The 15,070-nt window shown below is 36.7% G+C and overlaps 2 protein-coding genes across 3 annotated transcripts in view; one reads left to right on the top strand and one right to left on the bottom strand.

Moving 5' to 3' along the window:
* The first annotated feature begins 1,186 nt into the window (after positions 1–1,186).
* Positions 1,187–10,947, top strand: LOC125238794 (shematrin-like protein 1). Its single transcript, XM_048146238.1, has 2 exons — positions 1,187–1,279; positions 10,715–10,947. Exons 1-2 carry the CDS (start codon positions 1,229–1,231, stop codon positions 10,886–10,888), a joined length of 225 nt encoding a protein of 74 aa, XP_048002195.1. The 5' UTR covers positions 1,187–1,228; the 3' UTR covers positions 10,889–10,947.
* A 1,249-nt stretch (positions 10,948–12,196) lies between these two features.
* LOC125238622 (ITG-like peptide) overlaps positions 12,197–15,070 on the bottom strand; it is a 61,721-nt gene continuing 58,847 nt past the window's right edge. For both annotated transcript variants that reach the window (XM_048145984.1, XM_048145985.1), the window contains exon 6: positions 12,197–14,042. In XM_048145984.1, coding sequence (XP_048001941.1) covers positions 13,923–14,042 — 120 coding nt within the window. In that variant the 3' untranslated portion in view covers positions 12,197–13,922. The remainder of the gene's footprint in view (positions 14,043–15,070) is intronic.

The following is a 15,070-nucleotide window of genomic DNA, read 5'->3' as shown; positions in this document are numbered from 1 at the left end:
TCTCATTTTAATGTTGTGTTGCTAAATGCCATTTGCGGTATTTACGAAAAAATAGGGAATTTTCTTAACTCTGTCAAACAAGTCTGTCAGTAAATAAGAACAAAAAAAAACTATACAGAGTGTAACAAAAATGGTGGTGATCCCTTTAAGTATTCAGTATCGTATTCTGATCAGGAAAAAGTAGAAGAAAAATTTTTTTTCGCGAAAAAAATTTTCATTTTTATATGGGCCGGGCCGCGAGAATCGGCCGAACCGCCATACAAAGGTAAAAATTTTTTTCGCGAAAAAAAAGTTTCTTCTACTTTTTCCTGATGAGAATACGATACTGAATACGCCCTTAAAGGGATCACCACTATTTTTGTTACACCCTGTATGCATCCTTTTCTTTAGGGTGCTAGAGAAATGGATACCTATAGTTTTCTTTGTTCTTATTTACTGACAGACTTGTTTGACAGAGTATAAATAAAAAAATATAGTGTTTTCTATTCCACATTAGGATATCTTTAGATTCGAGGGTTGCCGCTCACATCATAAATACGCTTTTTCTTTTAACTTAGACCGATTCAAAAAAAGTTTCGCCATATTTTGCAAAATGATAATCTTATTGACTATAATGATTAGCTATTTTTTATTATAAAATAGCGGTTCCAGGTTCAATCACCGGATAGTGTAAATAATGAAGTATTAAAAAATCTATAAACGAAAGTTAACCTAAGTAAAAAAAAAATGTTTTATTTTAGTAAGTAATATGTATTTAAAAAATATCGTCAAACCACATTTGCCAAACCGTCAAACCAAATTTATACCACATTCATTTATGATAAAAAATATGTTATAAAACAGGCAAATAAAAAATCTGCCTATGTTATGTAATGGTAATGTACACATAACTTCGAAAAACCCATGACCAAAATAAACTAAATCAAATATGGATTCCCCTTCCTTGAAAACCATAGGTAATATCGATATATTAAACAATGAGGACTCATTCATCAATTTACATATATTAGCTAAAACAAATATAACATCAGTACAAAATACCCTCCTCTTTGCAGTTACTAAACTAAAATGCTCACAATATTCAACCTTATTTCCTGAACACAGAGTCTCTATACAAAAATATTGACTGCAAATAGATTCTTGACAAGTACTTCATATAAAGTTGAGTTTGTGATGTCGTTAGACAAAAGACGTTCGCAGTTCATTCGAAATTCAAATCGTTTTCAAAATGGCCGCTGGAAGGATATTGTTGTTTTTGGCAGTTTTGGTGTTGTTGGAAGTAAGTGCTTTTTGCGATTTTTATGGCAGTTTGTGTCACAAGGGAGCAAAATGACTTTTTCATCACATTCCCAGAGGAAATGTGTTATTGCAGGCAGGCGGAGCGGAAGTTATAGAAAAATAGTTCTCCCTAGGGAGTTATGAAATTTTTAGTACCTATTTAACGTTTTTTATCTTTTCACATATTTTGAAAAACTTTTGTATAACGCGAGTCTTTATATCGCTCCGGCAAACTGCCTGATTTAATTTACTCTCGTTAGCAATATTAATTTTCCGCCCCACGTTGAAATGAAATGAAAATGAAAATGAAAATGAAAATGAAATGAAAATGAAATATTTATTTTTCAAGTAGGCATATTACAATGCGCATATGAACGTCAAATAAAGCTACGCCGGCTCTAACCCTACGCCTCAGCCTCGAGAAGATTTCAGAAGAAGAAGAAGTTGTACAATAGGTATATTATGGTTGCGATTTTAATGGTATATTGTGTCACAAGGGAACAAAATTACATTTATTACGTGGATGTGCTTTAAATTTAGAACGAGGAGGATTCAATTGGAATCCTAAGCGCGACTAGTAATCTTGAGTGCGACTGACGACCGGTCTGGCTCAGTCGGTAGTCACCCTGCCTGCTGAGCCGCGGTCCTGGGTTCGAATCCCGATTAGGGTATTTATTTGTATGATGGATGAGCACAGATATTTGTTCCATGAGTCATGGATGTTTCCTATGTATATAAGTATGATCTAACTGATAAATTATTTATTTATTCAAAACATTTAAATAAAAACCGGCCAAGAGCGTGTCGGGCCACGCTCAGTGTAGGGTTCCGTAGTTTTCCGTTTTTTTCTCAAAAACTACTGAACCTATCAAGTTCAAAATAATTTTCCTAGAAAGTCTTTATAAAGTTCTACTTTTGTGATTTTTGTCATATTTATTAAACATATGGTTCAAAAGTTAGAGGGGGGGGGACGCACTTTTTTTTCCTTTAAGAGCGATTATTCCCGAAACTATTAATATTATCAAAAAACGATCTCAGTATATTCATTTTTAAATACCTATCCAACAATATATCACACGTTGGGGTCGGAATGAAAAAAAATATCAGCCCCCACTTTACATGTAGGGGGGGTACCCTAATAAAACATTTTTTTCAATTTTTTATTTTTACACTTTGCTGGCGTGATTGATATACATATTGGTACCAAATTTCAGCTTTCTAGTGCTCACGGTTACTGAGATTATCCGCGGACGGACGGACGGACGGACGGACGGACAGACAGACATGGCGAAACTATAAGGGTTCCTAGTTGACTACGGAACCCTAAAAATTCCATACAATAAATATCATAACCGATTAAAAATAAAAATTAAACTAAAAATCTAAATCTAAGGAGGCATAGTGCCCAAGATGCTGGCAGCATTTCCTCGCTGAATTATGAGTATGTATTTATCTATTTGTGAGTGAAGGCCTTCACTCACGAAGAGGTCCGCTCGTTTAAATAAAGTATAACATATAGATGTAAGTAGTAATAAGTTAAAAATGAGTCGGAATAAAAGGCTTTTTATTTATTATTTATCTATTGGGTTGGTAAGAAAGTAATGAGCGAATCATAACCAATATTGTAATTTTGATTTAATTTATTATTTTAATCATTTATCAAAAATATAACGGCCTTTGTTATCTACTACTTGTCTCCATCGTTCTGGTAAAGAATGAATAGCATCGGCGAAGAAGTTCTTAGGTTTAGATTCAAAAAACTCAGCTATGTACTGTCGTAGATGGGCTTAATCATCGAACTTTTTTTCATTCAATGCATTGCTTAGCGATCTGAACAATGCGTAATCCGTAGGTGCCAAGTCTGGAGAGTACGGTGGATGAGGTATCACTTTCCAACCTAGCTCCAATAGCTTTAGCCGAGTCACTTTTGCAATGTGTGGGCGAGCATTGTCGTGTAAGAAAAAAACTTTAGCATGCTGTGGACGATTCTGACAGATTTTTTGGTTTAAATTTTCAAGCTGTTTACAGTATACTGATGCGGTAATAGTCATTCCACTTGGTAGGAGTTCCCAGTGAATAATACCATGAATATCCCACCAAACGGACAGCATAACTTTTTTCGGGTGAGGCTCTGTTTTTGGTGCCTCTATTCCTTTTTCGTTTGGAGCTAGCCACTGACGTTTGCGTGTGTGATTTATATATAAGACCCATTTTCCATCTCCAGTGATAAGATGGTCCAACCAGTTGAATGTGCGGCGGCGGCACGGCGGTTTAGTTGATCTCTATCAAGTTCGTGCGGTATCCAAACACTGTATTTGTAGTTTTTTCCCAACTCGTGTAAATGTGTTTCTATGGTGACATGAGAGCAGCCTAACTCGGTAGCAAGAGTACGACTCGTTAGCCTCGGATCTCCTTCAATTAAGGTTTTCAATTTGGCTACATCAATCTTCACCGGTCGACCAGACTTAGGTTGATCTGATAATGAAAAGTCGCCACTACGAAACCGCTGGAACCATCGTTTCGCCGTGGCCTCAGACACAACTTCAGGAGCAACACGCTGACATATATTACGCACTGCTTCGGCGGCTGAATGGCCAGACTGAAATTCATATAGTAAGCAATGCCTTACATGCACTTTTAATTCGTCCATTTTCTTCCTTATATTAGCTCGGCGACAGCTAGTGAATGACTGACGAGAAACTGTACGACTCGCCCTTTATATACTTTCGACCATAGAAGATTCTAGAACTCTCTCAAAAATTTTATGTGGAATTCAATCGATCGCTCATTACTTTCTTACCAACCCCATATTTAAGTATGTATTCCTTCACTTAGTAGTTAGGTCTACTAAAAAAAACAATTTTTAGAAAATTCAGAGAACTATCATACTAAGTAATATGGGAAATTGTAACTCATTGGAAACAATTGTGAGTCATTTTTTTTGTGGAATCGAAATAGCTCATGATTTTCAGTAGAAAAAGTACAAAAAATTCAACATTTGGAATAAAAGGTAAAACTGGCAAGAAAATAAAAATACGCCCTTCAGCAACCACTTCAGTGCCACTTTGATCCCTCCAAGGAGAAAAGAAAAACCTCTTTCCCGAATTGTAAAGTCTAAATTACTTTGCTTAATTAAACACAAACAATTGTTTCGTAGATTAAATCTAACAGTTAGTGTTGTAAACTAGGGCTGCAGTGCAGTCGCATAAATGCATACAAATGTGCAGTGGTAGCCATTTTGTTTCTCTCGACCGACGTTGCAATAATCCTTCAGTTGTGACTGTAGTGGGGAGATTAGCGGACGCATAAGCGGAGCGATAAGTGACTGTGTGACACTAGTCATCCTCATCCTCCTTGCGTTATCCCGGCATTTGCCACGGCTCATGGGAGCCTGGGGTCCGCTTTGACAACTAATCCCAAGGTTTGGCGTAGGCACTAGTTTTTACGAAAGCGACTGCCGTCTGACCTTCCAAGCCGAAGGGTAACTAAATAGACCTTATTGGAATTAGTCCGGTTTCCTCACGATGTTTTCTTTCACCGAAAAGCGACTGGCAAATATCAAATGACATTTCATATAAGTTCCGAAAAACTCATTCGCACGCTCTTACCGCAAGGCCACCAGCGTTTTATTTAAATAGGGTTTCTTCAGGCAAATAACCTTTTTTTCACAAATTAAATAAAAATGGCTATAGTTATTTGTTATGCAAGGGGGCAAAATTGTTGTTTAACCGCACCTGCCAATATTGAAGCCCGTGCAAGCGAAAAATTCCACCAATATTCTGCACGTGTTAATAAGCAACCATCCGCGTGATGATCGTGAACTTTATTGCGTAGAGCGTATGAGTGTAAACAAAGCACTTGTGATCTTTTTCTTATGTGCGCAAGTTAATGGCTTTCTGTCTGTATTGTGTCTGCAAAACGTCTGCAGTCCGCGTTATGTCAGTAAAACATCTGCATTGTGTCTGCGGTATGTCTGCAGTCCGCATTATGTGTGTAAAACGTCTGCATTGTGTCTGCGGTATGTCTGCAGTCCGCATTATGTCTGTAAAATGTCTGCATTGTGTCTGCGGTATGTCTGCAGTCCGCATTATGTCTGTAAAATGTCTGTATTGTGTCTGCGGTATGTCTGCAGTCCGCGCTATGTCTGTAAAACGTCTGTATTGTGTCTGCGGTATGTCTGCGGTCCGCATTATGTCTGTAAAACGTCTGTGTTGTGTCTGCAAAACGTCTGCGGTCCGCGGTATGTCTGCAAAACGTCTGCAGTCCGTATTATGTCTCTTATAGAGAATCTATAAAAGGGTCGGAGTAAGCCGACGCGCGGCATTCTTACAATATCCACAAGACTAACAGTGTCTCTGGCTTTCGTGTGTTATACTGGTGAGTGAAGTTGTTCTGCTATTATTTCTCTGTTTGTTTTTACTTAGAAATTATTCTAAGTGATTGTAAACTTTGAAATTGTGTCTTTGTTTGATTGTGCGGGGACGATATCGTCGTACAGTTGGACTTAGACCTGTGGTGGAATTGCTTTACCGTCAGTTGTGGGGTTATAATAATAATAATAATAATATTCTTTATTGTGCACATTAAGTAATTACATACAACAAATAAGATCAAACAAGAAATTAAGCAACAACAGGCGGTCTTATCGCTAAAAAGCGATCTCTACCAGACAACCTTCGGGTAGTAGAGATCAATGTAACGGAGAAATATAAGGGTAGCAAAAAATAAGTGGTGTGAGAGAAAAAAAAAAAAAACCAGCACAAGTAACTACATAGAAATATACATACTAATATAAGTTATACAATAGATATACATACATACACATACATAAACATAATATTATATATACATATAAAAAGCAACAGAATAACATGTTTAAGAAGTTTAAGGAAGTGACAGATAGTGTAATTTCAGTTGAGCCTTAAAAATTGGGAGAGATTTGGCACGCCTTAGATCAGACGGCAGAGCATTCCACAACCGAATCGCTTGAAAGGTAAAAGAGTCGTTATAGAATTTAGAAGAAGAGGAAACTTGGGCAAGTAGGTTAGGGTTATTTTAGTGTTCTATTTATAGTGTAGTGTTACATTTAAATTGATGTGTATAGTGAAGTTTTCTGTGCTTTGTTTCATGAGTGCCGTCAAGCAATACAAAGACTGGGTCGATGTATGGCTGGTGCTTGGAGATAAGTCTGTGTTTGGTTTTGTAGGGAGTAATTCTTGCAAAACTAAGCTTAGATTATAGCTTGTAAAGGAAACTTCACTCGTTTGTTTAGTTGGTCAGTAAAATTGAATTTAGTAATTTTCTATGGGGTTATTTTGTGAAAGTTATAAGCCAGATCATTGTTTGTGACAGACTGTTGTCCGGCTAGGCGCTTCTTCCCTTACGGTGTCAAATAAGAGGCGTTTAGGGGTCTTTTTGTTCCAAGTGGAGGGCTTGGGCGCTTTTATTTACTTACAAAAGCGTATTTTCTCACCGGTCTCAAAGAGTCCAACTGTTAGATGGAAGTGAGGACTTTCACGATTGACGAAAGACATTAGGAGTAATCCTTGCTCACTGAAGTCGGCAGTATTTGAGGCTGGGGTCCTATATTTATATATATTTATTTACTCGGTGCTCTAGTCCATGCTGGCGTTGGTCGCTGGGGATTTCGGTTGTGATCGATCCACATCTAAGTAAAGTCTGATCGCAGCTGGGTCTCCCATGTGGCTGGTACTGGTGTGTCCTGGAATACTGGATATATACACGGATAGGGCGATCTACTCTCTGCTACCCTAGCCCGCGGGCAAAAGCAGAGGGGGGGATAAGAACACAAGCCTATAGGTTGCCTATCTCAGCTTCGCTGGCTGAACTGTACAGCTTATGGTAGGGATACACTTGTGCATATTTTGAACATTAGATCTATGGTAAGTGATGGTCTGTGTTTCAGATATGATAGAGTAGGGAAAACGATAGGAGTAGGGTAGAGTCACACACTATTTCTATGAAAGTAGAGTTCTCTTATGATTGGTCTTAAAATATAATTGGTCAACGTGTATTGTGGAGAAATAATTTAACTAATACTATTTATATGGTTTAAATGGATTTTAAATGTGGTGTTTATTATCTTAAAATATGTGGTAAAACTGGTAATTTATAAAACCTCTCATTACTTAATTTATCTGAGTGAAATAAATAATTGTGGTAGCAATTTCTGATTCTTCGTGTAGCATCGAGCCAGTGAGTGTTGCTAACTAGTTTTCAAGGTAAATTCTATCAAGTTGGTTAGGGAAACAAACTATTCTTTGGAATAAAAAGCATAGGTTTGTTATAGGGCCCAGTGGCATGCGAGCGCCGTCCACTGATGGAAAGTCAAAAGCTTCAAGGAGTTACTAGACTTACTTACTTCGTTCTCAGTGGTAGCAACTACTCGGAGCCTTGATGATACATTAGAAGGATCGAGAAGTTATGGTCTATTAGCAGTATTGGGGAAAAGGGGGGATTAGCTAGTGAAAAGAAACAAAACAAAATAAAAGGGGGTTAGTTCGTAGATAGATAGCCCTTCAGGCTTGCTTGCTTAGGATGCCTGATAAAGTGGTTTGATCAGGCTAGGGGATTCATACGGCATCGGAAGGCAGCCCTGCAACTCGAATCCATTAATAGGTCGTAGCCGATGATTACCAAAATATTTTTTAATATTAATTTCATGTATGTTTCACTCACTAATTTCTATACTAAAAATTTCTTCATTACGTCATTAATTTTCTCACTCATAACTTTCTAGGCCTAAATCTGATAAAATACCAATATGGAATCTTGAGCGTTGCGAGGATTTCAAGGCACGAATGTTAAACAAACTTTGCCGCTGAGTAAAACACAAGATTTTTCAAATTTTTTTTTTTAACTACTTTGCCCCTTGTTTTTTAACCTCCGACGCAAAGACGACGTGGTGTTATAAGTTTGACATGTCTGTCTGTCTGTCTGTGTGTGTGTGTCTGTCTGTGGCATCGTAGCTCCCTAACGGACGAACCGATTTATATTTCGTTTTTTTGTCTGAAAGCTGAGTTATTCGGGAGTGTTCTTAGCCATGTTTCATGAAAATCTACCTACTATATGTCGCGGTCGGGGGTTTTTTCAAAATTTTAATTTTGTGGTCAGGTTATAATGTTTACTACTGAATCACTTACACTCTAAGCACAGCCTTAAAACATATTTCCTGTTTCACTTCGTAGTTTTACTCGTTTATCTAACTTCCCAAGGAAAATACATTTTCACGAAGGAAATGGCAAAAGAGAAACAGGTACCTATTTTTATGATTTTAAGTTTTACGATTATAAAATCCATACTAATGTCACAGTATAATAAAGAGTACTATCATACAGTATGGCCACTCCCACTCCCCGCTGAAAGTGCCGCCCATCCCCTCTCGGTTACCTCACAGTTAGCGCCTGTCATAAACGCGAACAGTCGACTTGTCGTATTTCACTCATACAAGCATAGTACGCGTTCACCTACACGAGCTTAGACTGTGTGCTAGGAACGCGCCTCTTTCATATATTTGACCGCCAGTGTCCGATGTTGCTAATATTATAAATGGGAAAGTGTGTGTATGTTTGTTTGTCCGTCTTTCACGGCAAAACGGAGTCACGAATAGACGTGATTTTTTTAAGTGGAGATAGTTGAAGGGATGGAGAGTGACATAGGATACTTTTTGTCTCTTTCTTATGCGAGCGAAGCCGCAGGCAAAAGTTAGTTTATCATAATTACCTATGACTTTTTACATAAGGAAATACAATACACACATAATTGCGGTTATGAATAATATACGCACATATGTTCTTATTTAAGTACAAGAATACCGTCAATGTATTATATACATACACAGTGTATATACACAAACCAAATAATTACATACAAGATTTTATTTAACTTGCCTTGTTAGTATGTTAGTTTGGGTCAAAACGTAAAAGCTAAATTTGACCCACGTCCCGGTTTCCGATTGATCTGAAATTTTGCATACATATGTAAATCACGTGACAATGCAATATTATGGTATCATGGAGCTGATCTGATGATGGAGCAGAAAGGTGGTAATAGAGGAACTCTGCTATGAAACGTCGTATCCCCATCGAGTAAGGGGTTTTTAGAAACGTCTTGGAAAGCAGCAGATGATTGTTGAAAGAAAGGTACAGTCGGCGATAAAAGCTTGTTCCAAAAATGATTTTTTTGCCAAAAAACTTATTTTATTAACAGCGTATTCCTCGTCATATTAGAAAAGTAAAATGTCATATTTTTTTCTGATTTCGCCTGCTTTCAGAGTTATAAGCATTTATAATAACAACTACTAATTACTTCTCAGAACAAATCACGGTTTTGAAGGCGAGGATATTGGACATAATCTAACTATCCTCGTTATAGTGACTCATTGCAAAAAAGTATTTTTTAGAAAAAAAAATGTAAATTTTTAAGTGCCAGTTTTACTAATAATATTTACTTTTTAAGTGAAAATACATCCAAAAAAAGTAAAAAAAAAACTACAGAAAAAATTTTTTTCGACGAAATTTGCTTGACTTATTTCTTTATTTTGCCCTTTTACTTCATATAACTTTATTTTGCCCTCAAAAACGAGTACTTTAAATCTTTCGGTTTCCTCATGTTACACTGATATAGCCCCGCGCCGCGGTCCCGGGTTCGAATCCCGGTAAGGGCATTTATTTGTGTGATGAGCACAGATATTTGTTCCTGAGTCATGGGTGTTTTCTATGTATAGAAGTATTTTTATATTATATATATCGTTGTCTGAGTACCCACAACACAAGCCTTCTTGAGCTTACCGTGGACCTCTGTCAATCTGTGTAAGAATGTCCTATAATATTTATTTATTTATTTATTTATATATGATGCGGAAAAAGTGCTAAAAAGTATCTTGTGGATACATATTTCTGGTCTGGTATTTCTGGTGGTGGACGCATTTATAAGCAATATATAATATTTTTGGCATTTTGTCCGCGTATATCTGTCCTTGACAGTACCTTTGTGGTTTTATAATTATACATACATTATATTTAGGTACCTAAACAGGAAATAATAAAGGAGTATACTTATACTACTATGAGTACCTAACTGTTGCAAATAAATCACCACAGTTGTCATTAGACATCAAGCAAACCTTATAATTATTTTTTAACCCCGAATCAAAAACGACGGAGTGTTAGACAGACAAGCAGACAGACAGATACGTCAAACTTATGTCTGTTTGTCTGTCTGCCTGTGGCATCGTAGCTTATGAACGGCTGAACCGATTTAGACTTAGTTTTTTTGTTTGAAAACTGCGTTAGTCTGGAGTGTTTTTAGCCATGTTTCATGAAAATTGGTCCACTATGTGTTTTTTTCAAATTTTTATTTTATGGTTAGGTTGTTTTGTGTATACCTTTACTTATAGATCGCTTCATTGTTTCAGGTAACCCACAGTCAATTAATCGGCGGTTTCGGTGGCTACGGCGGCGGTATTGGCATCATTGGCTTCGGTCGCCGGTATGGATATGGCTATGGCTATCCCCGATATGGCTATGGCTATGGGGGCTATAGGGGTTTCTACCCCCCTCCGCCGCCCCCACCGCCGTTCTTCGGATAAAGTGCTGTATATTGTAGTGTAGATTTAGTGAGGTAAAATAAAAATGACGGGAACGAGAAGAGTTTTGTACAGCCCTTTAAGACCTATAATATGTAGGGTAAATTGTGGCGTAAGCGAGAGGCTGGCAACCTGTCACTGCAATGTCACAGTTTCGGTTTCTTTCAACCCCTTATTTGCCAAGAGTGGCACTGAAACGAATAGTTTCATGTGCTCTGCCTACCCCTTCATGGGACACAGGCGTGATTATATGTATGTATGTAGGACTCGTTGCAGAATTATTTTATAAGACAGCAGCAAACTCCTTAATGCGATACGACCTTCAAATCTTCAAGAAAAGAGCGTACACCCATATTAAAGGCCGGCACAGACCTCCAACACCTTTGTTTCGGTGTCAACGGCGATCGCTTACCATCAGGCGACCTGTCTGCTCGTTTGCCTCCTATCCCATAAAAAAAAATCGGTGACAGATAGTTTTGGTGCAACCGACCATTAGTGTTTGCATCGTAAGTTTGATCAAAGAGGATCTAGTATTATAGAGAGTTACTGTCAAAGTAAAATGTGTAATCAAATTGCACAGACTGGCACAGTTTTGACAATTTTGGCCATATTCTTAGCATGACATATGTTAAAATGTCAAATATCTTGGCCACCGTACCTTTTTCAATATGGTTTTGAGGAACGTTTTTTTCTTAGACTTTAACTGTCTATACGGAGCTACATAATTATGTCGTCTACATAAATTTTTCGATTCATAACTAATTATACCATGGAGATTAATTTATTTAAGAACTGTAAATAACTAGGTAGTTAAAATAAAAACTGTTTTATTGCTAATAAATTATTGTAAATTTATTTTTTGTTTTATTTTTGACAACTAGATTTAATAAAAGAGTCTGGCAACCGGTCTGGCGTAGTTGGTAGTGACCCTGCCTGCTAAGCTGCGGCTCCGGGTTCGAATCCCGGTAAGGGCATTAATTTGTGTGATGAACACAGATATTTGTTCCTGAGTCATGGATGTTTTCTATGTATATAAGTATGTATTTATCTATATATATGTATATCGTCGCCTAGCACCTATAGTACAAGCTTTGCTTAGTTTGGGGCTAGGTTGATCTATGTAAGGTGTCCCCCAATATTTATTTATTTATTTAATCGCCCTTTTGCAAAGAGTGGCACTGAAACTTGAGTAGTTCATGTGCTCTGCCTATTCCTTATGGGATACAGGCGTGATTATATGCAGGTATGTATGTTTGTAGATTTATTAATTAAGGATGAGGAGGGAAAAGTTGGTCAATAACAACGACACTGCTGACATAATTTATATAATTAACACATAATTCATATATTTAATACACAAGTTATCATAAATACAGTTCAACAGAGTATCTTAACGTTACTTATGCAACAAGCACGCATGGGTGCTATGCGCGATGGGTGCGACAACCGATGGGTGAGTAACCCAATGGGTGCGAGACCCGATGGATACGTGACCCAATGGGTGCAAAATGCGATGGGTGCGATGCGCGATAAGTGTGTCACGTAATGACTAGGCCATCCAAACCAGTTTTATTTTTCATAAAAATAAAATGGTCGAAAAAAAGATATTTAATATCTTCAACAGCAACTAGAAGTTTGGCAGAAAAATATTTGTTTATTTAAAATTTTAACAATATCAGAAAATAGACACCATTTATAGTAATCTTAGGCTACTAACGGACTGAAAAAACGTGATATGTTTTAAAATGTGATTATTATCTAATTTTATTATATATTAAAAACAAATATTGATATGTATATACCTAGGCACCTAGCATAGTATGATTTAAGTTAGGTATAAGTAAAAACAAGCGAAAAAAAATTATTTTACATTTACTCTAAAGAGCATCTTATTTTAGATATATGATATGTATTTTATATAATAACACCAATATTATTACTATTAGATATAAATGCCTCAGCCAGTTAGATATGTATATGTTTCAATCGTTGAAGACTTAATTTAATTTTAAATCTAATTTTAAAGTTTAACAGTAATCTTAAACACGTAAATCTAATGACGCAATTATGACATTCATAAGAATAGAATATTAAACATTTAATAATGTAATCTAATTCTACACATGTATGAACTAAAAAGTATTTTGTCTCACTCACTACCTCTTTTTATTTTTTTTCTCTAAGCTTCGAAAATAAAAAAAAAGTTGCTAAATCGGCGGCCATATTCGAAAGCATTTATATCATTTTTTTATCGATCAAAAGTTAATAACGCTCATAACATAACCCTCTTTTTCCATAAAAGGGCTAAATCGAATCGAAAAACTTTTTAAGTTGTTTCCATTTTCAAAAATTTATGTTGATGTTCGTTATTTCCAAAATTACGAAAAATTGTTAAGAGTCGCTCGAAAATCGGGTCAAAATTACAGACAACTCTTAAAATTTCACTTCAAATTTAACATAAAATTCACAACTTTCATATCGTGGAGTACGCAGATTAAAATCCCGGCCTATAAAAATATTAATGAAAACAAGATTTTTTCCTTATTGGATCCCGCGTTTCTTTTTACGATTTTTTTCTTACAAAGTCTGTTTTTTCATATTTGTAATATTTTCTGTTTTCAACATTCTTAACCTCAAACAAAAGATATCCAATCCAATTGAAAATCCAACTCCTCGTTTTTTACTTCAAATTTTAATAAAAATAGCTTCTTTCAAATTTTAGTTCCAATATCGACCGCTAGATGCCGCTGTTACGTTCGTAACAAATCCTGAATCGCGCTATCGAAATGTCAACGTAGAAACTATAAGTAGTTTCAACTTTGGTGCCTCGGGAGCCCTCTCACGTATAGCTAAAATATCTGGCGAAATCCAAGATGGATGCCGCAGACTACAGACAAATACTCCAAAATGGTGGGCTTTTACGGCAAGATTGGTTATTTTGGACGTTTTACTGAGTTTGTAAAGTCACAAGTTCAATTTGGACGTTTGTAAGAGTTGTATCAATTGGATTGGCTGCGTACTCCACCGGACTGGTAGTTTAGTGGAGTCTGTAGACGCCGATGCGTTTCTCGCCGGCTGTGTGCTGAACAAACTCGCGAATCTGGTCGGTGGCTACTGGTCCGATGCAGACGAGGGGTTCCTTGAAGTAGCCGCAGCTCTGTAACAATACATTTTTAAATTATTATATTACTATGCATAGAAGCTCCACCTACGTAGAATGGATTAGAATCGAGGCGCTAAAAGGGCATACCAGGTTGTGTTTAGTCATAGACTCATAGTTATCGCTGATAGATTAAACTACGATAGGTATACCTTACAGAGACTGAACGATTGTCACTTCGGTTAGGACACTTGGGACGCTCGACATTGGTGTGAGATTGTCCGAGATCAAAAATAAATTTCTTTGCAAAAATTTAATTTTTGGAACAAGCTTTTATCGCCGACTGTACCTTTCTTTCAACAGCCATCTACTGCTTTCCGAAACGTTTCTAAAAACCCCTTACTCGATAGGTTTTGGGGATACGACGTTTAATAGAATATAACAGAGTTCCTATGACCACCTTTCTGCTCCATCATCAGATCAGCTCCATGATACCATAATATTGCATTGTCACGTGATTTACATATGTGTACAAAATTTCAGCTCAATCGGAAACCGGGAAGTGGGTCAAATTTAGCTTCTACGTTTTGACGCACACTAACATACTAACGAGTTAAATAAAAGCTTGTAATAATATTGACGTTCAGGTTCACTCTTGTCAAAGGTTAAGGACTTAGTTTTCATTAGTCAACGCACAAAAGACTAAAAACCTGATATCACTAAATCCTCATGGAGACTTAAGCTAAGCATATAGTTTCTACAAGTTTATGGCCAATCGTTTTGGCAGATAGTTTATGTCACAAGAAAATAAACGCTAATACATTATATGATTCTGCTGAGATAAGTCTTGACAAAGAGGATCGAGTATTATAGCGAGTTACTGTCAAAGTAAAATGTGTAATCGCAGTGCATAGACTGCCATCTCAGTCTCTCTTGAAGCTCAGTTTTGACAATTTGGCCCATATTTTTAGCATGATATGTGTTAAAATGTCAAATATTAATATTAGCGCCATCTAGCCGAGCATTCATATTCATATTCATTCCCCAAAGGTGTAACGCCAACTAGGCCACCGTACCTTTTTCTC

This window comes from Leguminivora glycinivorella, chromosome 24, assembly GCF_023078275.1.
Source record: "Leguminivora glycinivorella isolate SPB_JAAS2020 chromosome 24, LegGlyc_1.1, whole genome shotgun sequence".
NCBI lineage: Eukaryota > Metazoa > Arthropoda > Insecta > Lepidoptera > Tortricidae > Leguminivora > Leguminivora glycinivorella.
The sequence above is the reverse complement of the archived record's forward strand: the minus strand, read 5'-3'. Positions and strand labels throughout refer to the sequence as shown.